This window comes from Carcharodon carcharias, chromosome 13 (assembly GCF_017639515.1).
Source record: "Carcharodon carcharias isolate sCarCar2 chromosome 13, sCarCar2.pri, whole genome shotgun sequence".
NCBI classification, from domain to species: Eukaryota; Metazoa; Chordata; class Chondrichthyes; order Lamniformes; family Lamnidae; genus Carcharodon; species Carcharodon carcharias.
This window is the reverse complement of record NC_054479.1, coordinates 1,879,427-1,906,435: the sequence shown is the minus strand read 5'-3', so window position 1 is coordinate 1,906,435 and position 27,009 is coordinate 1,879,427. Positions and strand designations below refer to the sequence as shown.

Here is a 27,009-nt window from a genome sequence, read left to right as displayed (position 1 = left end):
GGCCCATCGTGTCTGTACCAGCTCTCCAAATGAGCATTATGACCGAGTGCCATTGCCCTGCCTTTTCCCCTTGCCCCGGCACCTTGTTTCTATTCAAATAATCATCTCATAGTTACAGGTAACTGACTTTAAAAATTTCCCTTGAATTGGCCTGGAGTTTTGTACGTGAGTGGGGTAGGGAGTGCATATTGTGATCATATGTTTATAGTTGTGGTAGAGACTGGATGGGACCAGAGGGTCTTTTCCTGTCTCTTATTGTTTGTAACACTTTGGAAATGTCCTTGTATGTCCTTGTATGAATATTATTTAGTAGAATTGATCTGTGGAGCATATTTAAAAGCTTTGTGATTTGTCCACCTAGTTTTATCTGCTGTCTTACCTCAGTGTTAAGATTTTTGTGACTGATTATTGTGCATTTTCAAAAAAAGTCCACATTATTGATTATTACAAATATAATTTAATTAATTCATCACTAACAGCAGATGGAGTGAGAACCCCGAGATCTGTAAACAGAAGTGTAATGAACGACGGAGGTGTATAGTCCACTGTTGGATGCTCGTCTGCAAGATTCTTCACTGATTTCAATGTGTCTGCTTTGTACTGTTTGAAATAAAAACAGGAAATTAATATTTTATAATCATAGCCACAGAGCACAGAAGGCCATTCAGCTCTGCTTTAAATTGTTCTAGCAAACTCCAGTGCCCTGTATTTTCCTTTGCTTCAAATATTTATCCTTTAAAAGATGCTACAGTCTCTTCATCAAAACCCTAATTCGTCTACAGCTGATGACAGAAAATAAACACGCATTGGATTCTAGATGCACAAAATTTGTAAGATTTGTTGGTTCTTAATTAACCATGTTCTAGTCACGTCAAGATTTAAATCGCTTGAAAGAAAGCGAACTTCAATTTATACAAATACTTCAAATTTAGTTCTCACCTTAAATCGATCTGGAACATCTTGCTGATTGAGAGGATAAAGCCGGACAAATTTGAAACTCTCTGCCACCACGTAGAAAGGTTTATTGTGCGATTTTGCGCACACAGCCATTTGGTAAGTTCCGATCTACAAGGAAAGGGGAAAAAAATGTCATTCGTTCATTCATTCATTCAGGTGGTAGCAATGAGAATCAAGCAGGAATCAAACCCATGAGAAATTAACTCTGTGGATACACAGTCTGTTGTGGTTATAAAGCAGTGACTGGCGGGATTTCAAAAATACTTGATTTGATATTTAACTTTTCTTTTTGGTAATGCTGTGCTTTCAAGCAGTATAACTCCAGCAAACACTTAACGGAATTAACAGTAACACAACAAACTGCACAATTGGAGAGACAGCCTGGCTCCTAGCATTCCTGACTCAGAATCAGGAGGTACTGGGTTAAAACTGTGTTGCAGACAGTCCGGGCAAGTGCAGACTGGAGCTCTGGCTTAGAATTCTGAGTTGACACTCCACAGATACCATCATCCAGAGGTTGTTGGTGACCCCTGCCCCATGTACCACTCCTCCTCTGCTCCCACTGTACAGGTCTAAACTCCTTATCAGATAGCATAAAGCATGTCACGCTGTTAATGAACCTGAAAATCCTTTCACCACTTCACACTACTGAGGGATAAGCATGAAGATAGGTAAAGAACAACAACCCCACACTTCACCTCCAACCTATTCTTGAGCAGTTGAGCTCTGCCCCAGAGAATCCAGATCAGAATTGTGAGCCAAACAGCTTCAGTTTTTAAAAGAACAGTTCTCGTTTCAACTGCTGATTAACGAAGGGAAGGCAAATTCTAAACGATGGAAAATTCTTGCCCTGCATCGGATTGGAGAGGCACTAACAGTGGCCACATCTAAAATGGTCCATAGGAAGGGGTTATATTTGCAAATGTTACCTATACTGGTCAGTAGTACCTATTGCATAATTATTAGGAAACACAGGCATATAGAACCTCTGTTGCCTATAACACTAACTAAGCCAAAGAATGTAACTGACTTTTGTTTTTTTTTAAATTGGATTTTATGGTTCAAAAGAAATCTGACAATATTGAGAAATAACTTAAAGGAATTGAACTAAAGCAAAATAATTTGTATTTCATAATCTTAGAATGTCCCAAAGCACTTCAGCCAATGAAGTGGGGCTCGAACCCATGACTTTCTGACCAGAGGCAAACGTGCTACCATTCAGCCAAATCCAGCAATGCCATTTGAAGGAGCATAACCTTAAATTTAGAACCAGGTATTCAGGGTGATGTCAGGAAGCACTTCTTCACACAAAGGGAAGTTGAAACCTGGAACAACCCTCACACTGCAGCCTCAACAGCTTTTTGGGAGGGTCATTTGGAAATTTCAAAACAGATCAACAGATTTTTACTGGGTAAGGATATTAAGGATTTTGGAACCACGGCAGGTAAATGGAGTTAAAGTACAGAACAGCTGTGATCTAACTGAACAGTGGTACAAGCTCAAGGGACTAAATGGCCTCATGTTCCAATGATTCATTCATTTCTCTGTCACTGATGAGTTGGATGATTAGACTCCCACTCTAAACAAGTGAAAGAAAAAGAACAAACTGTTACCTTGTTAATGATTCCTCCACTTTCCACCACCCCTTCAGCACCAACCAGCAGCAGATCCACTTTCTCCATAATGTACCTGCAAAAGAGAGAAACACTAGTAATAATGTGAGCACACTCACAATCATTTAATCAGCATAGCCAAACTAACTATAATAGTTCATTTGTCTAAATAACATTTCCACATCTGGTATAAACAGGACTCTTTGACTTTGTCCAGTAGGAACAATGTTTCTCAACATACCCAACTGAAGCATCCAGTATCACTGTTACAGGAATGTTCAGCTTTCGCAGACATTCTGCGCTTTTAAGTCTGGAAGACAAATAGGAAAGTTGATTCACTCCATATAACTCATAACACTAAAATATTATTTCTCTACAACTAAATTGTCCAATAAGCTGATGAATGCAAATTTTTAATAAACAAAATGGTTAAGTGTTGGCAGTAACTTAATAAACTCACTCCACAGAATCCAGTAGCGGCCAAGGCCCTATAATTACATTGGTTTTGTTAGGTCACTATCACAAATTGTAAACTTGATGCAAAAGTGAAACCAAAAGTCATGACAAGTAGATAGGAAGTACACGCACTCTGGTGGACTTTTAATAACATGCTAGTTGATCTCTGTGACACGGTGGACAGGTGTCACAATCAAGTGCATTGGGTTACAGTACAACACAGTGTAACTCAGAGGGCATTGACAAGCCCAAGGAGCTCAGCAAGCATCCAGTATCTAGTATCATTGTCTAGTAAAATGTAGGAGTCCCAAACTGATTCTTTGTATGGGTACCAGACAAAACTAACAGTGCACCTAATAACACTCCTGTCTTGGCAGGTACTGTGAGCAGAGCTGATGATGGTCAGCTGTAAAATTTAGATAGAATAGCACAACAGAAAAATAGATACTACCCAGGAGTTTCTCCGAGTGACTCTTTTAAAAAGCATACGCTCCACACAGCATGTTTTACTTACCCTGATGAATCAGGTTGTGATTCTGTGATATAAACACTGAAGCGTTTCTTGGCTTCAGCTGCTCTCTCCAACACTCGCAGTACAACTCGTGAAGAAGCATGGGTTAAAATTTTCTGTTAAAGAAATGAAAGGTGTAATAAAATATGGATTACAGTGGCAAAGGATACATGTTCTAAAGAAATGTGCCAAATTCTAGGATCACATTGTCAAACAGGATATTTATTCCTATCTAAACCTGTCCATCAATGCAAAGTACCAAATGGAGGCAAAGGATTTCTTCAGAAAGGGACATACATCTAAGGACATCTCCAAAACAACATGGCCATTCTACCTACCACCTCCATATTATGTTTCAGTTTTCACAGCAGAGGAAAAGGACAAAATATCAATGGACAGTGAACAATAAACTAAGTCAAGGGAGGAATCTATTGGATTTCATGTAATACAGACAAAAAGGTATTGGAGAAAATAATGGGACTTAAAATAGACAAATCTGCAGGACTTGATGGTTTCCAACCCAGGGTGTTAAAAGGTGAGCAAATTGCAGAGATTAGCCATAATTTAATGAAATTCTTTTTCAATTATATCAAAAAAAAAATTGGGTAGGCACTTGAGTGAATTAGACCTGCAGTGTTAAAGGAAAGAGCAGGAGAAATTGATTGCTCAACCCAGCATGAAGTTGATGGACTGAATGGTCTGCTACTGTGCTGTAGTGACTGTATAAATAGCTCAGAGTGAGACAGGTCAGACTAGTTGAGCTGGGAGGGATTGGGTGGGTCTGGTTTTCTGCAAAGTAGATCTTGGTAGGGGTGATTCAATACTTACAGCTCCATCTTTTATAAATGCGTGACACAGGTTTGCAATCTTATTCCTTGAAACAGATATTTTCTCCAAGTAAAGCTCTCCTCTGTCTATCATTGTCTTTTTGCATTTTGAAAAATCCTGCAATAACAAAGTTACATCAGTTCAAATTCTATGATGTAGACTCTGTAAACTTGTCATGTTGTAAAGACAAACATGTTGTAATGTATAGCTCTGCAGCATCTCCAGTAAAGGAGGAATGGAATTACAGCATGATATTTAAATTGGCAGTTTTCATTAGAAATTCCCATATCTATATATGTAATGGGAAAAATTGACAGGAAGCGTTTGAGACACAAGGTTTTATACAGATTGGATGACCTAAGAATAGATATCTTCATAAGCAAGAACCCAATTAAAATTTGTTCTATGTCACTGCACTTCAAACTGGCAACAATTTACAGTCATCAGAACTGAGCTGAGGTGGAGTTTTGTAACACCTGCCCATTTTTTCATTAAACACTTCTTGCAGGCCCAAGGATAGAGAGCCACATCCCATGAGATACTGCTTACAATCAGATACCTGCAGACCCAGTATTGCGACATGAGTAACATTAAACCACATGCCGAGGACTGTGACCAAAGCTCAGAACTGGGGAATAATTGAGACACAAATTAAGACACAGGTGCATCTGGGAAAAGCAGTTTCTCCATCAGGTTGCAGCAGTAGCTGAGAATGTGAGACGTTACACATTCACCAACACTAAAATGAGGGGCAAATCTGATAAGCTGCAATCCACCTAACGTAGTCAGAATACTGAGTTTACAGCAAGAATTGTCCACACTTTTGGACTAATTATTTGTGTAATGAACAGTCTGGCAAAGTGTAAATTCACCATTCTCACGTTTCCCTGTTCTTCGACTTATGATTTAAGATTCAGAGAAAGGTGTTAAGAAACAGCTCTCTTTCCAATCACTACAACCATGAAAGCAAGACAGGAAAAATCAGCTACAAGTGGAAATTGGACTGAGTGGCTCGGGCTCAATGGGTGTGTATAACCCACAGGCTACAGTTTGATGTACCCCCTGGTTTACACAGTCATCTAGAATTTTATTTCTACTTACAAAATACAACTTGTTCACTTTGGCAGGAAGAATAGAGAAGCAGCACATTATTTAAATGGAGAAAGGTTGCAGAACTCTGAGGTACAGAGAGATCTGGGTGCCCTGGTACATGAATCACAAAAAGCTAGTATGCAGATACAGCAGGTGATTAGGAAGACAAATGAAATGTTCTTGTTTATTGCAAGTGTTCTGACCACAGCAGATGTTAATTGCTGCGCAAACCAAAATCCAGAGGGTTTCTGGATTCTTTGTATTCTGAAAATGAGAAGAAAACGTACAGATTTCAGCAGCAAGGGGTCCAGCAATACTTTTGGGATTTTACAAATTAACAAGTAAACATTTTATTAACAAGAAGAAAAGAAGACGTGAGCACACAAGATTACAGTTACAGTTAAAATTAGTCTTACAAAACATTCCCTATTTGGTCAGACACACAAGTAAACACTTTCCAGGCAATACTCCCTTATAGATGTTTAACTATAAAATCCAGTAATATTACCCAAGACAAACTGCTGTAGCTTCAATAAAGGCATACCACATTGTGCACTGTGGGTGCACCTACACCACACAGATTGCAGCAGTTCAAGAAGGTAGCTCATCACCAACTCCTCAAGGGCAATAAATGCCGGCCCAGCCAGCAAAGCCCACATCCCATGAATGAATAAAAAAAACCACACAACATCTTAAGACCTCTTCTACTCAGCTGTGGAAATCCAAGACTTCGGAACAAGACTGCTTTTTGCAGCCTAAGACTTTTCTGGCTTGATTGGATGGCTGATTCAAACTGCATCTTCTTCCAGCCTAAAGCTGTTTCCAGATCATCCAACAGCCAAACTTTCCAGAGTAACTCTAAAATACCTCCCCCTGCCAAAACTTTCATCTCAGGTTCCATTGTTCTCACACCTCAAACTCAAATCCTTACAAATATTAAATATTTTATGTTGCTATTCTATCTCTGCTTTCAGGTCAATAAAATGTAATATACTCTCTTATGTTTACCCATGGAACTCCTATAAGATGCAAACATGTTTTTTGTCATGTGTGACTTCCCTTTGACATTCAAACAAACTCTCAACTTATCTAAAAAAATGCAAATGTTAGACCCAACCTAATTACTTATACCTCAAACCCACCCATAATACCTCATTACAAATGCTACCTAACACCTCTATTCTTTCATCTCTCAAACCTCCTAGACAACTTGCCTCTAGTAACCTTTACCCAGTTTAATTAAATCATTTACACACACACACACACACACACAGCTTTCTTCACATTTCTCAAAAATATTTTTAAAAACACATTCCTTCTCACACAAGGGGAATGGAATATAAAAGTAGTGAAGTTTGCTACAGTTGTACAGAGCTTTGTTGAGACCACATCTGGAGAACTGTGTATAGTTCTGCTCTCCTTACTTAAGAAAGAAAACACCTGCATTAGAAGTAGTTCAGAGAAGTTTCACTCGACTGCTTCCTGGGATAAGAGGTTATCCTATCAGGAAAGGTTGGAGAGGCTGGACCTGTACCCATTGGAGTTTAGAAGAATGAGACGTGATCTTATTGAAACATATAAGATCCTGAGGGGACTTGACAGGGTGGATGCTGAAAGGATCTTTCACCCTGTGGGAGAAACTAGAACTAGGGGACACAGTTTAAAAATTAGGGGTCTCCCATTTAAGACAGAGATGAGGAGAAACATTTTCTCTCAAGAGGGTCATGAGTCTGTGGAACGCTCTTCCCCAGACAGTAGTAGAGGCAGGGTCATTGAATATTTTTAAGGCAGAGGTAGATCGATTCTTGATCAACAAGGGACTCAAAAGGTATAGGAGGTAGGCAGAATAGCAGCATTGATGCCACAATAAGATCAGCCATGTTCTTATTGGATGGTGGAGCAGGCTCGAGGGGCTGAATGGCCTACTCTTAATTTGTATGTAGCTTACATTTATGCAGCACCTTTCGCAGAGTAAAACATCCCAAGGCTCTTCACAAAACCGATTTTCAGACTTAATCTGACACCAAGTCACATAAGGAGATATTAGGACAGGTGACCAAAACCATGATCAAAAAGGTAGTTTAAGGTGTGTCTAATGGAGCAGATATGACAGAGAGGTTTAGTGAGAAAATTCCAGAGCTTATTTTAAAATATATAGCAAGGGTTCTGCACACCCAGTACATACCGGGTGTTCCAGGGATGTGAGACTGATAAACCGGAGGAAAAGTTCACCACCTGAAGACACTGCCACTGAAGAATCCACACTGGTCAGGGTTTTAATGGCTGCCTTCAGATTCTCTCTCAGACCCTGAATGGTTTCACCTAATTCCAGAAAAACAACAGATACTTTTTAAAGCTCAGCAAGAATGGAACAGAATGTGTCTGTTATAAGTGGGAGAGAATTTAGGGGACAGTGGTCGTTGTATGATAAGGTTTAAATTGGTCATGAAAAAGGACAAGGAACAATCCAGAGCAGGGATAATTAATTGGGGGAAAGTCAACTTCAATGGGATGAGAATTCATCTGAGTCGACTGAGTTGTGCTCAAATGTTGGCAGCAAAGGGAGTGGCTGAACAATGGGCCGCCTTCAAAGAGAAGGTATTGGAGGCAATGTCAAGGTGCATTTCCTTGAAGGGGAAAGGTCAGGCAAATAAATCCAAAGCGCCCTCGGTGACGAGAAAGATAGAGGTGAAGATGAAAAGGAAGAAGTGCGGATACGACAGATGCCCTTTCTCGCACATAAATCTCAATGTGATTTCATATCTGTCATTTGATTTTTAAGCTTGGGACATTACACAGACAATTTTATACGCAAAGAAATCTTTGTATGAAAGTTATTTTAAATTATATTATTGTGTATCAATAATTCTATTCTCAGTTACCTTTGTCTCTCTTCAAAAACTCCAACAAGGTGCGAATGGCTGCGACAGCTGAAGCAACATCTTCATTCTCTTTCATTTGGGTTTTGAAATAGTCCACAAGCTCTGTAACAAGCCAGTCAGTGTTTTTAAATACAATTAATATACCAACCTTTGGTTTAATTGACACACTCATCATCATTTCATGTAATCTGACATGTTTTCAAACAACAACTCACCTCAAAGCCTGTCCACCATCTACAAGGCACAAGTAAAAAGTGTGATGGAATATTCCCCACTTGCCTGGATGAGTGCAGCTCCCACAACACTCAAGAAGCCTGACACCATCTAGGACAAAGCAGCCCCGCTTGATTGGCACCCCATCCACAAACATTCACTCCCTCCACCGCCGATGCACAGTAGCAGCAGTGTGTGTACCATCTACAAAATGCACTGCAGAAATTCACCAAGGCTCCTTCGACGGCACCTTGCAAACCCATGACCTCTACCACCTCGAAGGACGAGGGCAGCAGACTCATGGAATACCAGCACCTGCAAGTTCTCTTGCAAGCCACTCGCCATCCTGACTTGGAAATATATCGGCCGTTCCTTCACTGTCGCTGGGTCAAAATCCTGGAACTCCCTCCCTAACTGCACTGTGGGTGTACCTACACCACAGGGACTGCAGGGCTCAAGAAGGCAGGTCACCACCACCTTCTCAAGGGGCAATTAGGGATGGGCAATGAATGTTGGCCCTAGCCAGCGAAGCCCACATCCCAGGAGCACAGATGCTGGTGCTTATGTTACACTCGGAAGTTTCCTCACCCAAATCTATCGTTGTAACCGTCTATTCCCTTATCTCCCACCTGCTTCTGTCGCGTCCCCCACAAGGCAATCTTTCTTAAAAAAAAATAAATTCTTCTTTCTTGGGATGTGGGCGTCCCTGGTCAGGCTCAACATGTGTTGTCCATCCCTAATTGCCCCTTTTTCAGGGGGGGATGGGGAATGGATGGAGGGGGGATGGAGATGGATGAGGGATGGAGGAGGGGGGGTGGATGGCTGGATGGAGGGGAGGAGGAAAGGAGGGAGATGGATGGAGGGATGGAGCGGAGGAGGGATGGAGGGAGATGGATGGAGGGGAGGAGGGATGGAGATGGATGGAGGGGAGGAGGGATGGAGGGAGATGGATGGAGGGGAGGAGGGATGGAGGGAGATGGATGGAGGGGAGGAGGGATGGAGGGAGATGGATGGAGGGGAGGAGGGTGATGGATGGAGGGGAGGAGGGAGATGGATGGAGAGGAGGAGGGAGATGGATGGAGGGGAGGAGGGATGGAGGGAGATGGATGGAGGGGAGGAGGGATGGAGGGAGATGGATGGAGGGGAGGAGGGAGATGGATGGAGGGGAGGAGGGTGATGGATGGAGGGGAGGAGGGAGATGGATGGAGGGGAGGAGGGAGATGGATGGAGGGGAGGAGGGATGGAGGGGAGGAGGGTGATGGATGGAGGGGAGGAGGGTGATGGATGGAGGGGAGGAGGGATGGAGGGGAGGAGGGTGATGGATGGAGGGGAGGAGGGAGATGGATGGAGGGGAGGAGGGTGATGGATGGAGGGGAGGAGGGATGGAGGGGAGGAGGGTGATGGATGGAGGGGAGGAGGGAGATGGAGGGAGATGGATGGAGGGGAGGAGGGTGATGGATGGAGGGGAGGAGGGGAGGAGGGTGATGGAGGGAGATGGATGGAGGGGAGGAGGGTGATGGATGGAGGGGAGGAGGGTGATGGATGGAGGGGAGGAGGGAGATGGAGGGAGATGGATGGAGGGGAGGAGGGAGATGGAGGGTGATGGATGGAGGGGAGGAGGGTGATGGATGGAGGGGAGGAGGGTGATGGATGGAGGGGAGGAGGGTGATGGATGGAGGGGAGGAGGGTGATGGATGGAGGGGAGGAGGGTGATGGATGGAGGGGAGGAGGGTGATGGATGGAGGGGAGGAGGGTGATGGATGGAGGGGAGGAGGGATGGAGGGGAGGAGGGTGATGGATGGAGGGGAGGAGGGATGGAGGGGAGGAGGGTGATGGATGGAGGGGAGGAGGGTGATGGAGGGAGATGGATGGAGGGGAGGAGGGTGATGGAGGGAGATGGATGGAGGGGAGGAGGGTGATGGATGGAGGGGAGGAGGGTGATGGAGGGAGATGGATGGAGGGGAGGAGGGAGATGGATGGAGGGGAGGAGGGATGGAGGGGAGGAGGGTGATGGATGGAGGGGAGGAGGGGAGGAGGGTGATGGAGGGAGATGGATGGAGGGGAGGAGGGAGATGGATGGAGGGGAGGAGGGTGATGGATGGAGGGGAGGAGGGTGATGGATGGAGGGGAGGAGGGATGGAGGGGGGCAGTTAATGGTCAACCACCTGGTGTGGGTCTGGAGTCACATGTGGGTGTGAGCAGGTCAGGGCGGCAGGTCTGGACATGAGTGACCGGGGCCGGGTTCACGGTCACCGTCACTCAGACCCGGTTTATTCACTGAATTTACAAATTCCTCCAGCGGCTGCGCTGGGATCGGAGCCCGGAGCCCGGAGCCCGGAGCCCGGAGCCCGGAACCCGGAACCCGGAGCCCGGAGCCCGGAGCCCGGAGCCCGGAGCCCGGAGCCCGGAGCCCGGAACCCGGAGCCCGGAGCCCGGAGCCCGGAGCCCGGAACCCGGAGCCCGGAGCCCGGAACCCGGAGCCCGGAGCCCGGAGCCCGGAGCCCGGAACCCGGAGCCCGGAGCCCGGAACCCGGAGCCTGTGTTTCTGGAACATTCGCCCGGTCACAGCGTCAGCCCGAAATCCAGAATGTTCGCTGCCCCTCCCCGCGCGGACGGAGCGGCTTTTACCTTCTTGCTCCATCCTCCCGCCGGCGGTTCCCACCCGCTAAAGCCTCCGCCGGCCGCGCGGACCCCGGAGGAAAGGGCCCGGCCCCGGGAGCCGGTGTAGGCCCGAGACCGGGGCCCCCAGTTCAAACCCTGGCGGAGGCCGGGCCGCGGCGCGCGGGGGGGGGGGGGGGGGGGGGGGGGCGCGCGGGGGGGGGGGGGGGGTGGGGGCCGCTGTCCTGAGGGTTCCGCACTCACCCGGTCCCATTTCACTGCTGCACCAGGGCGGGGGGGGTGTGGGGGGGGGGGAGGCGGCGACCGGCGGGATCCGCGCCCGATTCCCGTCGCGGCGGAGGAATGGCGGACGGTGAGTAACCGGCGGCCCCCGAGCCCGAGCCCGAGCCCGGCACAAAATGACCAGAAACATCGACAATAACAACAAGAAGCGGCTGTGGATTCGGTGAAACAAACTCCTCACCCGCCGCAAGGCCCATGTTGCATTTCTGTAGCGCCTCCCCCCTCCTCCGACCGTCCCAAAGTGCTTGACAGCCAATTTCCAACACTTGCGCAAAGCAAGATCCCACACAATGATCAGTTTGTTCCGTGATGTTCGTTCAGGGCTAAGTGTTGGCCTCAGGACCCTGGCAAAAACTCGCCCACTTTTCTTTATAAAGTGACATTGGATCTTCAGTTCAGCCTCTAACCTGAAAAATGACCCTCCGACAGTGCGGCACTCCCTCGGCACTGACCCTCCGACAGTGCAGCACTCCCTCGGCACTGACCCTCCGACAGTGCAGCACTCCCTCGGCACTGACCCTCCAACAATGCAGCACTCCCTCGGCACTGACCCTCCGACAGTGCGGCACTCCCTCGGCACTGACCCTCCGACAGTGCGGCACTCCCTCGGCACTGACCCTCCGACAGTGCGGCACTCCCTCGGCACTGACCCTCCGACAGTGCGGCACTCCCTCGGCACTGACCCTCCGACAGTGCGGCACTCCCTCGGCACTGACCCTCCGACAGTGCGGCACTCCCTCGGCACTGACCCTCCGACAGTGCGGCACTCCCTCAGCACTGACCCTCCAACAGCGCAACGCTCCCTCGGCACTGACCCTTCAACAAAGCAGCACTCCCTCGGCACTGACCCGCCAACAATGCAGCACACCCTCAGCACTGACCCTCCAACAGCGCAGCACTCCCTCGGCACTGACCCTCCAACAATGCAGCACTCCCTCAGCGCTGACCCTCCGACAGTGCAGCACTCCCTCGGCACTGACCCTCCGACAGTGCAGCACTCCCTCGGCACTGACCCTCCGACAGTGCAGTACTCCCTCGGCACTGACCCTCCGACAGTGCAGTACTCCCTCAGCACTGACCCTCCAACAGCGCAACGCTCCCTCGGCACGGACCCTTCAACAATGCAGCACTCCCTCGGCACTGACCCGCCAACAATGCAGCACTCCCTCGGCACTGACCCTCCGACAGTGCAGCACTCCCTCGGCACTGACCCTCCGACAATGCAGCACTCCCTCGGCACTGACGCTCCAACAATGCAGTACTCCCTCGGCACTGACCCTCCGACAGTGCAGTACTCCCTCAGCACTGACCCTCCAACAGCGCAACGCTCCCTCGGCACGGACCCTTCAACAATGCAGCACTCCCTCGGCACTGACCCGCCAACAATGCAGCACTCCCTCGGCACTGACCCTCCGACAGTGCAGCACTCCCTCGGCACTGACCCTCCGACAATGCAGCACTCCCTCGGCACTGACGCTCCAACAATGCAGCACTCCCTCGGCACTGACCCTCCGACAGTGCAGCACTCCCTCGGCACTGACCCTCCGACAATGCAGCACTCCCTCGGCACTGACCCTCCGACAGTGCAGCACTCCCTTGGCACTGACCCTCCGACAATGCAGCACTCCCTCGGCACTGACCCTCCAACAATGCAGCACTCCCTCGGCACTGACGCTCCAACAATGCAGCACTCCCTCAGCATTGATCCTCCGACAGCACAGCACTCCCTCGGCACTGACCCTCCAACAATCCAGCACTCCCTCAGCATTGACCTTCCGACAGTGCAGTACTCCCTCAGCTTTGACCCTCCGACAGCACAGCACTCCCTCGGCACTGACCCTCCAACAATGCAGCACTCCCTCAGCATTGACCTTCCGACAGTGCAGTACTCCCTCAGCATTGACCCTCCGACAGTGCAGCACGCCCTCAGCATTGACCCTCCGACAGTGCAGCACTCCCTCGGCACTGACCCTCCAACAATGCAGCACTCCCTCGGCACTGACGCTCCAACAAGGCAACACTCCCTCGGTACTGACGCTCCAATAATGCAGCACTCCCTCAGCATTGACCCTCCGACAGCACAGCACTCCCTCGGCACTGACGCTCCAACAATGCAGCACTCCCTCGGCACTGACGCTCCAACAATGCAGCACTCCCTCAGCACTGACCCTCCAACAGCGCAACGCTCCCTCGGCACTGACCCTTCAACAAAGCAGCACTTCCTCGGCACTGACCCGCCAACAATGCAGCACACCCTCAGCACTGACCCTCCAACAGCGCAGCACTCCCTCGGCACTGACCCTCCAACAATGCAGCACTCCCTCAGCGCTGACCCTCCGACAGCGCAGAGCTCCCTCGGCACTGACCCTCCAACAATGTAGCACTTCCTCGGCACTGATGCTCCAACAATGCAGCACTCCCTCGGCACTGATGCTCCAACAATGCAGCACTCCCTCGGGACTGACCCTCCAACAATGCAGCACTCCCTCGGCACTGACGCTCCAACAATGCAGCACTCCCTTGGCACTGACCCTCCAACAATGCAGCACTCCCTCGGCACTGACCCTCCAACAGCGCAGCACTCCCTCAGCATTGACCCTCTGACAGCGCAGCACTCCCTCGGCAATGACCCTCCAACAATGCGGCACTCCCTCAGCATTGATCCTCCAACAGCGCAGCACTCCCTTGGCACTGACCCTCCAATAATGCAACACTCCCTCGGCACTGACGCTCCAACAATGCAGCACTCCCTCGGCACTGACCCTCCAACAATGCAGCACTTCCTCAGCGTTGAGCCTCCGACAGCACAGCGCTCCATCGGCGCTGACCCTCCGACAGCGCAGCACTCACCCTCCGACAGCACAGCACTCCCTCGGCACTGACCCTCCAACAATGCAGCACTCCCTCAGCACTGACCCTCCAACAGTGCAGCACTCCCTCGGCACTGACCCTCCAACAATGCAGCACTCCCTCAGCATTGACTCTTCGACAGCGCAGCACTCCCTTGGCACTGACCCTCCGACAGTGCAGCGCTCCCTCAGTACTGCTTTGAGAGTGTCAGCCTGGATTATGAACTCAAGGCTCTGGAGTGGGACTTTTACCCATGACATTCTTACTCAAGAGAGTTATCCAATGAGACATGGTTAATATCTGATTTAAACTAAAGAAAACTTAATTTTAAATCATAATGTAGTTAATATCGGTTAGACATTCTCTGTCCTGCAGTGCCCACTGGTCAAGTGAAGCCTTGGATTGTCTTTTCTGATTTCAACATAATTGAGAATAAAACAATTTCTATTTATTTGGTCCCTTTAATGTTGAAAAACATCCCAATGCGTTTTACAGGAGCATTATCAGACAAAAAATAAAACTGAACTACAGGAGGAGACTTTGGTTCAGGTGACCAACAGTTTAGCCAAAGGTAGGTTTTGAGGAATAGTCTTAAAGGAAATGAGAGAGATGTGGAGAGGTTCAGGGCAGAATTCCAGAGTCTCGGGCCCAGGGGCAGTTAAAAGCATGGCCTCCAACAGTGGAACGATGAGTGGGTGATGCACAATAAGCCAGAATTGGAGGAAAGCAGAGATCATCGAGGGTTAGCAGGTCACCAGACCCTGTTTCTTTTAAAATTAATTTATGGGGTGTGGGCTTGGCTGGCCAGGTAGCATTTATGCCCAATCCTAATTCCCCTTGAGAAGTTGGTGGTGAGCTGCCTTCTTGAACCGGGGCAGTCCAGGTGGTGTAGGTACACCCACGGTGCTATTAGGAAGGGAGTTCCAGGATTTTAACCCAGCAACAGTGAAGGAATGGCGATATATTTCCAAGGAATCGTGAGTGGCTTGAAGGGGAACGTCCAGGTGGTGGTGGTCCCATGTCAATTTCTGGTCAATGGTAACCCCCAGGATGTTGATTGTGGGGCATTCGGATGGTACTGCCATTGAATATCAAGGAGCGATGGTTAGATTCTCTCTTGTTGGAGGTGATCATTGCCTGGCACTTGTGTGGCACGAATGTTACTTGCCACTTGTCAGCCCAAGCCTGCATATTGTCCAGGTCTTGCTGCATTTGGACATGGATTGCTTCAGTATCTGAGGAGTCGTAAATGGTGCTGAACATTGTGCAATCATCAGTGAACAGCCCCACTTCTGACCTTAAGATGGAAGGAAGGTCATTGATGAAGCAGCTGAAGATGGTTGTGCCAAGGACACTACTCTGAGGAACTCCTGCAGTGATGTCCTGGAACTGAGGTGATTGACCTCCAACAACCACAACCATCTTCCTTTGTGCTAGGTATGACTCCAAGCAGCAGAGAGTTTTCCCCCGATTCCCATTGACTCCAGTTTTGCTAGGGCTCCTTGGTGCCACATTCGGCCAAATATGGACTTGATGTCACGGCCAGTCACTCTCACCTCACCTCGGGAGCTCAGCTCTTTTGTCCATGTTTGAACCAAGGCTGTAACGAGGTCAGGAGCTGAGTGACCCTGGCGGAATCCAAACTGAGCGTCAGTGAGCAGGTTATTGCTAAGCAAGTGCTGCTTGATAGCACTGTTAATGACCCCTTCCATTACTTTACTGATGATCGAAAGTAGACCAATGAGGCGATAATTGGCTGGGTTGGATTTGTCCTGCTTTTTGTGTACAGGAATTACGTGGGCAATTTTTGACCTTGCCAGGTAGATGCCAGTGTTGTAGCTGTACTGGAACAGCTTGGCTAGGAGTGCTGCAAGTTTTGGAGCATAAGTCTTAAGTACTATTGTCGGAATATTGTCAGGGCTCATAGTCTTTGCAGTATCCAATGCCTTCAGCCTTTTCCTGATATTATGTGGAGTGAATCGAATAGGCTGAAGGCTGGCATCTGTGATGATGGGGACCAGCCTGGTGCTGCTCCTGGCATGCCCTCTTGCACTCTTCATTGAACCAGGGTTGATACCCTGGTTTGACACTAATGGAAGAGTGAGGGATTTTTTTTTTCATTCACGAGATGTGGGCTTCGCTGGCTGGGCCAGCATTTTTTATTGCCCATCCCTAGTTGCCCTTGAGAAGGTTATGGTGGGCTGTCTTCTTGAACCGCTGCAGTCCATGTGGTGTAGGTACACCCACAGTGCTATTAGGAAGGGAGTTCCAGGATTTTGACCCAGTGACAGTGAAGGAATGGCAATATATTTCTAAGTCTGGATGGTGAATGGCTTGGAGGGGAACTTCCAGGTGGTGGTGTCCCCATCTATCTGCTGCCCTTGTCCTTCCAGATGGTAGTGGTCGTGGGTTTGGAAGGTGCTGCTGAGGTGCTTTGGTGAATTCCTGCAGTGCATCTTGTAGATGGTACACACTGCTGCTACTGTGCTTTGGTGGTGGAGGGAGTGAATGTTTGTGGATGTGTTGCCAATCAAGCGGGCTGCTTTGTCCTGGATGATGTCCAGCCTCTTCAGTGTTGTGGGAGCTGCACTCATCCAGGCAAGTGGAGAGTATTCCATCACACTCCTGACTTGTGCCTTGTGGACAGGCTATGGGGAGTCAGGAGGTGGGTTACTCGTCGCACGATTCCTGGCCTCTGCTAGTTCTTATATGGCTAGTCCAGTTTGGTATCTGGTCAATGGTAACCCCCAGGATGTTGATAGTGAGGGATTCAGTGCTGGTAATGCCATTGAACATCAAGGGGCGATGGTTGGATTCTCTCTTGTTGGAGATGGTCATTGCCTGGCACTCGTGAGGTGTGAATGTTACTTGCCACTTGTGTGGTCCAGCCTGGATATTGTCCAGGTCTTGCTGCATTTGGACATGGACTGCTTCAGTACCTGAGCAGTCGCGAATGGTGCTGAACATCCCCACTTCTGACATTATGATGGAAGGAAGGTCATTGATGAAGCAGCTGAAGATGGTTGGGCCCAGGACACTACCCTGAGGAACTCCTGCATTGATGTCCTGGAGCTACGATGACTGACCTCCAACAACCACAAACATCTTCCTTTGTGCTAGGTATCACTCCAACCAGCGGATAGTCTTCCCCCTGATTCCCACTGACTCCAGTTTTGCTAGGGCTCCTTGATGCCACACTCAGTCAAATGCTGCCTTGAGTTCAAGGGCAGTCACTCTCACCTCACCTCGGGAGTTCAGCTCTCTTGTCCATGTTTGAACCAAGGCTGTAATGAGGTCAGGAGCTGAGTAGCCCTGGCAGAACCCAAACTGGGCGTCAGTGAGTAAGTTATTGCTGAGCAAGCGCAGCTTGATAGCACTGTTGAAGACCCCTTCCGTTACGCTACTGATGTTCGAGAGTAGACTAATGGGACGGTAATTGGCCGGGTTGGATTTGACCTTTTTGTGTACAGGACACACCTGGAAATAGGGAAATACCTATTTCCTCTGCAAATCCCTTTTAGTCATCATGTATTGGTGTTCACTTCTCTTAATGTTAGTATCTCAATAACATTACTGAAGCACCCAGATTGAAGAGCTACTGTTGCCTTCATAAGACTTGAAATAATCCACAGGAGCAACAGATTAATGCTCACATTTACCTCTTTCTTTTACAATACAGATGAGGACATTAGCCTGCTTGTCATAGTGGTGGACGTCAATCCTATTTGGTGGGGCCAGCAGATCCTGAAGGAATCCCAGGTAAGGAGAGAAACTTTGTTCTAAACCTGGCTTTGTTGTATCTGATCTGGGAGGATTTAATGTGAACATTGGCAATTGAGATGAGAAGGGTTCCATTTCCAAAAACTAACACCCCTCTCTCTCAAATCCAGTCTTCTTCATTTTGTACCACATTTAAATTTGCCTCCTTAAGTTCCATTTCTTTGACTAAGCTTCTGGTCAGCCTCCTGATGATTACTTTTTCTGTTTTGAGATGTGTTTCAGCTCCACAGGCATTGCCTAACTGGAGGTTACGGTTAAACTAATCTCAGCTGGTGAGGGTCCTACAAAATCAACAGGTTTTCCTGCTTCTGATGGCTGCCTAGTAATCCCATCGGGAAGCAGATGTTGTGTGATGTCTCCTGTGATTAAACATAGGAAAAAGGGTAAGCCATTTAGTCTCACAAGCCTGTGTCACTACCCTCATCTAACAAAACTCACTAAGCTGAGTTTTGAAACTTTCAATTGACCCTTAGCATCCACAGTTTTTGCAGGAGAGGGTTTCAGATTCCCACTCCCCTTTGTGTGAAGAAAAACTTCCTGACATCACCCCTGATTGCCCTGGCTCTCAGTTTAAGCTTCTGCCCTTTTGTTCTGGACTCCTGCTCCCCATAAGAAAAAATAGTCTTTTTTTTTGTGAAATGGCCCTTCGAAGAGCTTTTTGTTTGCTCTTTAATGGCAGGAGCTCGACTTGGAGCTGGTGTACTTGGTGACTGCCTTGGTGCCCTCGGAGATGGTGTGTTTGGCCAGTTCCCCCCACCAGCAGGAGGCGGATGGTGTTCTGGGTCTCCTGGGTGGAGATGGTCCTGCCGCCTGATCTAATGGACCAGACGGGAAGCCTCGCCGGCCACCCGCTCAAAGATTCCCCTGATGACGAGTTGATGACACTCGTGGCCTTGGGGGAGATGCTGGTGTTGGGGTGGACCTGCTTCATCACCTTGTAGATGGAGATGCTGTAGCTCTCCTTCCTGCTCCGTCTGTGCTTCCTGTTGTCCTCCTGGACATTTTCATTGCCGTTTTCTTCAAGAGGGAGCCCTTGGTGCTGGGAGACAAAGCCGCGGTCGGCATTGCAAACCCTTCAATCCCTCCTCAATATCCACTTTGGCTGCTGAAACACCATCAAATCTTTAAATCACCTTAAATACCTTAATTAGACCACCCTTTAATCCTCTATATTCAAGGGAATACAGGCCTTATCTGTGCAACCTACCCCCAATGACCCAATCCTTTTATTCCCAGTATCATTCTGGTGACACAGGCTGCTGCGAGGGATTGTCAAGGTTATGTGGAGGGTGCCTGAAACTGTACCACAGCAGGAGCTGATGCCCAGGCAAAAATTGGCACACAAAAAGCTATTAGCGTTTCCCTGAAGAAACAAATCTCTTCTAGCTGCTGATGTGTTATTTGGTTTTATACCTTGTGCCAGCACTTGTTTACATTTTCATGGGATAAGGAGCTGGAATTTTAATTCACTTGTTGCGGGTGGGAGAGACTGAACCTTGGAGTATTTGATAACATGCACTGCGGAACTAAATCCAACCCTAAATCAGGAGAGTCCATGCCCAATGCACTAACTAACAGGTGATATGTCTTTTTAGCATTCTCTGAACATTTTCTGTCTTTAAATGGTGTGTTTACACAATTTATACCGAAGGGTTTCACCTGTTGATTTACAGTTCACACTATCGAAATGTATGGATGCAGTGATGGTGATGGGAAACTCACACTTAGTCATGAGCCGCAATAACAGACTGGCCATTATAGCGAGTCACAGTCAGGAAAGGTAAGGATCAGTGCAAGTTCTCTCCTACATCTAGCAGCTTAGCAGACAGTCATGTTTGTATAGCTCATGACTGGCTTCTCCAGGAGCGCAATACTAACATGCTACAACGTTTTATTCTCTTTGCTCCTGCAGCCGTTTCCTGTATCCAGGTAAATACTGGAAATTGGGAAGCTTTGCAGAAAGTGGTGATATTAATTCTGCTGAATCTACCTCTTCTGGTAGTAAGGATGGTAAATATGAACTTCTGGCCATAGGAAATGACATCATCACCGAGGAGATCAGAGATTTAATGGCAAAAAGTAAGTGTCTTGCTGCACTTCACCCTTCACTATGTGATAACATGTAGAATGTTTGGGACATCCTTCTGCCCAGGTTTTGGGGCACGGATGGTGTGTGACATTTTCCTTTTGTGTATTGCAGCTGAAGTGAGAGCCCAACTGACAGAAACCTTGCTGGCAGGATCATTGGCAAAAGCACTTTGTTGTATCCTTGCACCAGGAATGACTTCAAAAAATTTTTGTGTTTGTTACAATGTGGTCAACTTTGCAAAATTTTAAATTATGACCATTCATAATTTACATATTTTCATTAGTTACCTGTATAAAATGTACTGATTTTTATTGGTTAACCGCCTGTAATTTACAGGTTTTCACTAGTTAGCCACTTATAATTTACAGGGTGTCATTAGCATTATCCATGTGGGAAAAAATTGTTATTGCTATTTACAGCAAGACTGTAGACAGTTGTGTTTTTTTCAATACAAGCCATTGTTTAAATACTGAACAGCAGGAATATTTGATGATATCCCTCTATTGCCACTTTATGTCTTAACATTAACAAAAAGAGCTAGGTCTTTGTTAGTTGACAAAACATTGATGGAAAAGTGTAAATGGTCTTCTTTATTGTGTATGTATGTTAGATATAAAGTTGAAACCTGTTAACAGGATCATACTAATGGAAGTCAATCTTCTCTCAGAATCCTCAAAGAAATCCCCCTGACAATTAATCATGTTTGGATATTTACCCTGTTTATAGTGAGGTCTGTGCTGAAAGTGAATCAGTTTTCTAAGTTAATTTATTGAACAATAGCTTTTTAATTCTCTGTTATCCCAAATAATATCTCTGACCTCTTCCTCATTGTTCTGCAACTATTGATATTTTTTCTTAACACTTCTGAAATAAGATATTCACAAGGTGAATAAAGAGTTAGAAGGTATCTGTGTTTACTGATCTCTAAGTGTTAATGTTCTTGGCAAATCATGACCAAGAAAAGCTCGTGTGTAGATTTAGATAAATTATTATTTTTTCATTGAATTAACGGATCTTGTCTACTTTATGATAGCGGTCTAAAACACTTTACCCTTTTCCCCTAATGGAGGAGGTGGTGAATTATAGAATGCTCCCAAAAATAGCTAAGACAATCCAAGGTACCTGTACCTGGATTTTAATGACAGCTGAGACTGGTGTTCAAATTCACACCCTCTAAATGGGAGTTACCATAATTCTGCACCTGGAGACCTAAAAACTGTTCAGAATGTTTGAAAGGATTTGATAAACTATTTCCACTGTTGGAGCAGTCCAGAACAGTGAAGCGTAATCTTAAAGTTAGAGCTTAGACCATGAGGGGTGATGACAAGAAGCACATCTTCACACAATGGATAATGGAAATCGGGAATTCTCTTCCCTCAAAATGAGGCTTGGGGTGGGGGGGGGTGGGGGGGGGGTGTCAACTGAAAATTTCAAAACTAAAATCTATTGATTTTTGTTGGGTAAGGATTTAAACAAGTACAGAACCAAGGCGGGTAACTGGAGTTAAGATACAGATCAGCCAGGATGCCATTGAATGGCAGAACAGGTTCAAGGAGCTGAATGGCTTCTTCCTGATCCCATGACATTTCACATGCAAGTTTTATCAAATATTAGAGGTTAGTTTTAATGTTCTAAATGAGAAGTGTAAGGTGTAATGATGGGGTTGATGGTGCCCAGATCTACAAAAAGTTTTGAGTTTGTTGTGTAAATTACAGCTTAAGACTTGTTACAAGAAAGGTTTTCTTTCTTTTTCCATAAAATACAGCCGGGCATGAGCTGAAATCCAGAATATTGGTAAGTGTTCTGTAGCTCCTTTGTTAAAAGTTTGTCACATAAATTTTTGTAAGGGGGTGGAGTAGGTGCTGCTGCTGGCAGGGAGTGAGAGGGCGAGAGATTGATGTGTGATCGTCACAGCACCATCCACGAGCATCCAGCCCTAAGGTGGTGGTCTGAAATCTTGGAGCCAGACTGCCTGGAAGCAGAATTAAAGGAGGTTTGGGGAGGGAGGTGGAGAATAAAAACCTTTCAAGAACCTACACACCCTCCAACAAACTGGTCATTTTTGTTTGCCGTTTCTAAACCTTTACCACCTATTAGTACAATGTAATGTGTTGATGTCAGTCCAGTTTATAATCATTTGTTTTATTTCCCCCCCAGGTTATTAAAGCTGCTGAAGATTCTGCTGCTCAATATATGAATTTTATGAATGTTATCTTTGCAGCACAGAAACAGGTAGAATATCTGCACCTTTATTCAGAGTGTTAAACATGAATAAATATTTGGCTGTGCAGAGAAAGAAATCTGAAATTATATATATATTTTTAAAGGTGGAGAGTGAAAAGAAAGAATTTCTATTTGTATAGCGCCTTTCACATTCTCAGGACTTCTTGAAGTGTTTTGCAACCAGTGAAGTGCAGTCACTGTTCTAATGTAGGAAACGTGACACAGAACAAGCTCCCACAGGCAGCCATGTGATAATGACCAGATAATCTGTTTTAGTGATGTTGATTAAGGGACATATATCTTGGCTCAGACAATGGGGAGAATGTCCTTACTTTTCCCCGGATAGTGCTGAGGGATCTTTAACTTCCGTCTGAGAGGGCAGACGAGGCCTTGGTTTAATGTCTCAACCAAAAAGCGGCCTTTCCATTGGTCCAACACTGTAGTGTCAGCCTGGGCCATGTACTCAATTATCAGGAGTGGGGCTCAAACCTACAGTGTTCTGACTCTGAGACAAGATTGTTGTCCACTGAACCGTGGCTGACACCAATTAAATGGATCAAGTTTGTTCTTGTTACTTGCAAAAATTGATCAAACTTCTGGTGATTTTTTTTTTTCTCCTTTCCTGTTGTGGGGGGGGGAAGCAGAAGAAAGTTGTTGGTGAAGAAATTCAAACATGGGGTGGAGTTTTACGCCAGTGGGATTTTGCGGTCCTGCCAAAGTCAGTGGATTGGTGAGTGGCTCACCGCATTTATGGCCCTGCTCTTGCCGAAACAGGGCTGTAAAATTCTGCCCATAAATTCCCTCTGCTCGGACAGGGAATCCAACTTTAGAAAGTTACTGATCTGTGCGGACCGGTGCCGCAGTGCTGGGTGCGTTTACACATCCAGTCATTCAGGGGATTTGGGCATCACAGGCTTTTATTGCCCATCCCTAATTCCCTTTGCCCAGAGTTTGAAAGCTCGGTTTCATTGTAGTTAACGCAGTTGGAAACTCAAGCTGTTATTATGCCTTTTTAAAGTAAGTTTGAATTCCTTTTTTAGTTGCAGAAACTTCATTAATTATATCAGAAAGCCCCTGTAAACAATGAATAACTTACTGTTTCAGGTGTGGTCTTCTTCTGGGTCCCAATAATATGATGCACAAGAGTCCATGAATAGAAATTACATCATGCTGTTCTCCTTTATTTATATAACTGACTGGTGTAAATTTGGTATCTCAAACTATAAAGAGCATTCTTTAGCCAAAGGGAGGTTTGGATGACATCCTAATAAGTCTTAGACACTGGTTCAGTGCTGCAGTCACTTTCTCTTTTAGGTTAATAACCTTACCCAGCTTTTATTGCCCATCCCTAATTTTCTTTTGAGAAAGTGATGCTGTGCCGCCTTCTTGAACCGTTCAAGTCCATGTGGTATCCAATTCAGGATGTTGTGTGGCTTGGAAGGGAACTTGCAGGTGGTGGTATTCCCATTTGCCTGCTGCCTTTGTCCTTCTAAGTGGTAGAGGTTGTAGATTTGGAAGGTGCTGTCAAATGAGCCTTGGTAAGTTGCTGCACTCAGTAGACAGTACACGTTCCTGCACTGTCTACCAGTGGTGAAGGGAGTGGAGGTTTAGGTTAGTGTATATTCCTATAATTTTAAATATGAAATATCTGGTTACTTTCTCTTTTTCAGAATATTCTGATTGATGCGTGTGTTTTGGACTCTGAGTCTGGGTTACTGCAGCAAGTAAGTAATTATGTACATCTTTAAACTGAAAACTTTCTGCTTCAAACCATGACCTAAACACTAAGTAATCATTTATGTACACCTTGGGAAAATACCTTCCCTCATTTCTGTCAACAATAACTAGTTGACTGATCCAGTGGTAACAACAGAGCAGTTCTGGTACTCTTTTGTTTGCCGTGCAATGCTGAATTTTCAAACAGAGCCCTGTGTTCTCCCTGTGCTGCTCTGCCCTGTTTGGATAATTATCCATTAGTCACAAAGGACCCTAGGCACGTCTTCCCATTTGAGAGAATCAAATAGCTTGAGGGGCACTAACCCAGATCAAGCATGGGGCAAGTAGGGAAGCAGGCCTCCATGAACTACCACAGCCGATACAGGGATTGAACCTGCACTGTTGACCTTATTCTGCTCCACACTCGAGCTATCTAGCCAACTGAGTTAACCAACCCCAAATCACTCTGTTTAATGCTGCTGTTTCTCGAAGAGTCTTACTCTTGAAAGTCAGTTGGTGATTGACATTGGTTCACAGGAATCATTGATGGTGGATCCCCACTGCCTTGGGAATCCTGGATGTCACCAGCTTCAGATGTGGTGACCTTTGGCTCAGTGGTACCATTCCTAACTCTGAGTCAGAAGGTCGTGGGATGAACCCTGCCCCAGTGAGTGGAGACTTGAGCTTAGGCTCAGAATCTTGATTGAAGTCCAGCGGATACTTGTGTCCAATGGGTGATCCCTCCCATCTCCTCCTAAAATGACTTACGTGGGCCCATAAAACCCTGGATACTGAAATCTGGAATATAATCTGCTGCAGATCAACCTGGGATATAATAATGCAGTAACTTGGTTGTGTAGGGTTTTCAAACCTTTCTTTAAACGTTATTGTGCTGTTTTTGTCTATAGGCTTCTGATATAACCGGAGGGTTATATTTAAAAATACCACAGATGCTGTCACTCTCTCAATATTTACTGGTAAGTTTCAATTACTTAAAAACAGAACTTGCTTCTTACTGATTTGTCTGGCATTTGTTTGCATGGATAGGTGACTGGATAGGACAAGGGGGAGCTTTTTGCTATTCAAGACTCCCAACATTGGAAATAAAATATGTAAATTGCAAGAATCTGTTGTTCTTCCTCATGACCATGCATTTGTGATTTCCCACTTCAGCATCCTCCTTGTGGGACAGTTCAATTTAGCAGCTGTCAGACTGCCATTCCAGTTGGATCCCGATGAGTAAAGTCATGGTGAAAGTCTTGGATTAGTAACCCAGTGATTGGGAGTTCAAATCCCACCACAGCAAGTTGTGAATTTTAATTCAATAAACCTGACAAAATATCCTCCAAACCCACCTTGCACTTACTCAGATCCATCAGGGCTGGGGAGGTAATAGAATGGTTCAGAGTCTGGGTATTTGATTCACAGTTGAGGATTGTTGATTGCCCTGATGAAAATCCCAAATGAAGCTTTATGTTGTTATCACATTGCTATTTGAGGGAGCTTATTGTGTTCAAATTGGCTGTCACATTGCCTACAACATCAAACGTAAAATTGCCTGTAAAGTGCTTTGAGACATCCAGTGGTTGTGAAAGGCGCTATATAAATGCAAGTCCTTTTTTTTCTCTCCCCTCGGTTGTTTCTCTGGATCATTTTTTGAGTGAATATAAGAGCAGAAGGCGGCCTTTCAGCCTCTCAAGCCTGAACATTCATTCATTCTGATCATGGCTCACCTGTGTCTCAACCTCATTTACCTGGTATTGCTCCATAGCCGTTGATAGTCTACTTAACAAAAATCTATCAAAGCAGTGAAAGCTTCATTTTTCTCAGCTCTCAACAGACTATATTGTAAGTTCTTGTGGGTTTTAAAAATGTAATCTTCTAACTGTATGTTCTTTTCTTCCAGTGGGTGTTTTTACCAGATCCTGAGCAGAGGTCCCAGCTAGTCCTTCCCCCTCCAGTTCACGTGGATTATCGAGCTGCCTGCTTCTGTCACCGCAATCTGATTGAAATTGGTTATGTGTGTTCTGTCTGCCTATCAAGTGAGTTTCAATACAGCTAATTGTGTTTTATTTACATTGAATGGCCAGTTTTTAATTCATTGCTCTTTTTAATTATCAGTATTTTGCAACTTTAGTCCCATCTGCACCACATGCGAGTGAGTACAAAGTTCACCTGCTCAGGTCTTTTTGAATGTTTATTCATTATGATTTGCTATGATTTGGTGACGATGATTTTTCTTTTTGTTTTAAATTCAGGACTGCTTTCAGAATTGCTCTGCCTCCTATTTTGAAAACCAAGAAGAAGAAGCCCAAACTCCCAACACTGAACTACTTGACAAGCTGACACCAGGAAACAAGCCCATCAGCCCATTTTCCATTGGAATCTCTCACTTTTACAAGCCTCAGGTGTTCACTGAATCAGGGCAACAAATCCAGATCCAGAACGTTCCCACTTATTACTTTTGCAGCTAATATAATGGCACGAGGAGTTCAGACTGCAACAAAGTGTTATACTCTTTATTGTGTGGTTAAAACATTCACAGATCTGGAAACATTTTTTGCAAGTTTCTTTGACCAATTTGTTGTTACTTTTTGTAAAACCTAACATTGGTTAGAAAATAAACACACACTGCTAATAGTGCACTGGAAAAAACTGTTACTAGTATTAGAAATCCCTTGTTCCCACTCCATGATTCAGAATTACTCTTCTTCCCTGTCTCAGTTCCTTTCCACAGATTGGTTGTAGATTTTCCCCTTGTTCTACACAGCAGAGAGGGAGCAGGAATCCCACTCCTATGAACCTGCTGAAGTTGTGCATCAGTTAGATGTTAAGTGGCTAGTGTCCATCCCCCTGTCCAGCAAAGTGAGATGTGGGAAATTGAACCTGGCTCCATTT

The 27,009-nt window shown here is 46.1% G+C and overlaps 2 protein-coding genes across 5 annotated transcripts; one reads left to right on the top strand and one right to left on the bottom strand.

Annotated features, from left to right (window-relative positions):
- Positions 1–437: 437 nt before the first annotated feature.
- eif2b1 (eukaryotic translation initiation factor 2B, subunit 1 alpha) lies at positions 438–11,693 on the bottom strand. 3 transcript variants are annotated; one of them, XM_041203395.1, is made up of 9 exons: positions 11,635–11,693; positions 8,340–8,441; positions 7,643–7,779; positions 4,366–4,482; positions 3,541–3,653; positions 2,812–2,880; positions 2,571–2,646; positions 940–1,065; positions 438–600 (listed from the first exon to the last, which is right to left on the bottom strand). In XM_041203395.1, the coding sequence occupies exons 1-9, from the start codon at positions 11,648–11,650 to the stop codon at positions 445–447; spliced, it is 912 nt and encodes a 303-aa protein (XP_041059329.1). In that variant the 5' UTR covers positions 11,651–11,693; the 3' UTR covers positions 438–444. The 3 variants fall into 3 exon arrangements, with proteins under 3 accessions (XP_041059329.1, XP_041059330.1, XP_041059331.1); XM_041203396.1 differs by lacking the exon at positions 11,635–11,693 and adding an exon at positions 11,181–11,326; XM_041203397.1 differs by lacking the exon at positions 11,635–11,693 and adding an exon at positions 8,555–8,612.
- On the top strand, positions 11,447–26,751 carry gtf2h3 (general transcription factor IIH, polypeptide 3). 2 transcript variants are annotated; one of them, XM_041203393.1, is made up of 13 exons: positions 11,447–11,523; positions 17,983–18,062; positions 19,757–19,863; positions 19,996–20,162; positions 20,284–20,346; positions 21,047–21,076; positions 21,938–21,966; positions 22,330–22,404; positions 24,066–24,119; positions 25,020–25,088; positions 26,018–26,153; positions 26,233–26,269; positions 26,370–26,751. In XM_041203393.1, the coding sequence occupies exons 1-13, from the start codon at positions 11,514–11,516 to the stop codon at positions 26,455–26,457; spliced, it is 945 nt and encodes a 314-aa protein (XP_041059327.1). In that variant the 5' UTR covers positions 11,447–11,513; the 3' UTR covers positions 26,458–26,751. The 2 variants fall into 2 exon arrangements, with proteins under 2 accessions (XP_041059327.1, XP_041059328.1); XM_041203394.1 differs by lacking the exon at positions 21,938–21,966 and having other exon boundaries at positions 21,047–21,057.
- The last annotated feature ends 258 nt before the right edge of the window (positions 26,752–27,009 follow it).

Bases quoted from the DNA above. Each gene is read 5' to 3' on its own strand.
- gtf2h3 (XM_041203393.1), top strand. The intron at 25,089-26,017 runs GTAAGTTTCAAT...CTTTTCTTCCAG, and splicing joins CACTCTCTCAATATTTACTG to TGGGTGTTTTTACCAGATCC. The intron at 26,154-26,232 runs GTGAGTTTCAAT...TTTAATTATCAG, and splicing joins GTGTTCTGTCTGCCTATCAA to TATTTTGCAACTTTAGTCCC.
- eif2b1 (XM_041203395.1), bottom strand. The intron at 3,654-4,365 runs GTAAGTATTGAA...TTTCTTTAACAG, and splicing joins CATTTATAAAAGATGGAGCT to AAAATTTTAACCCATGCTTC. The intron at 601-939 runs GTGAGAACTAAA...TATTTCAAACAG, and splicing joins ATGTTCCAGATCGATTTAAG to TACAAAGCAGACACATTGAA.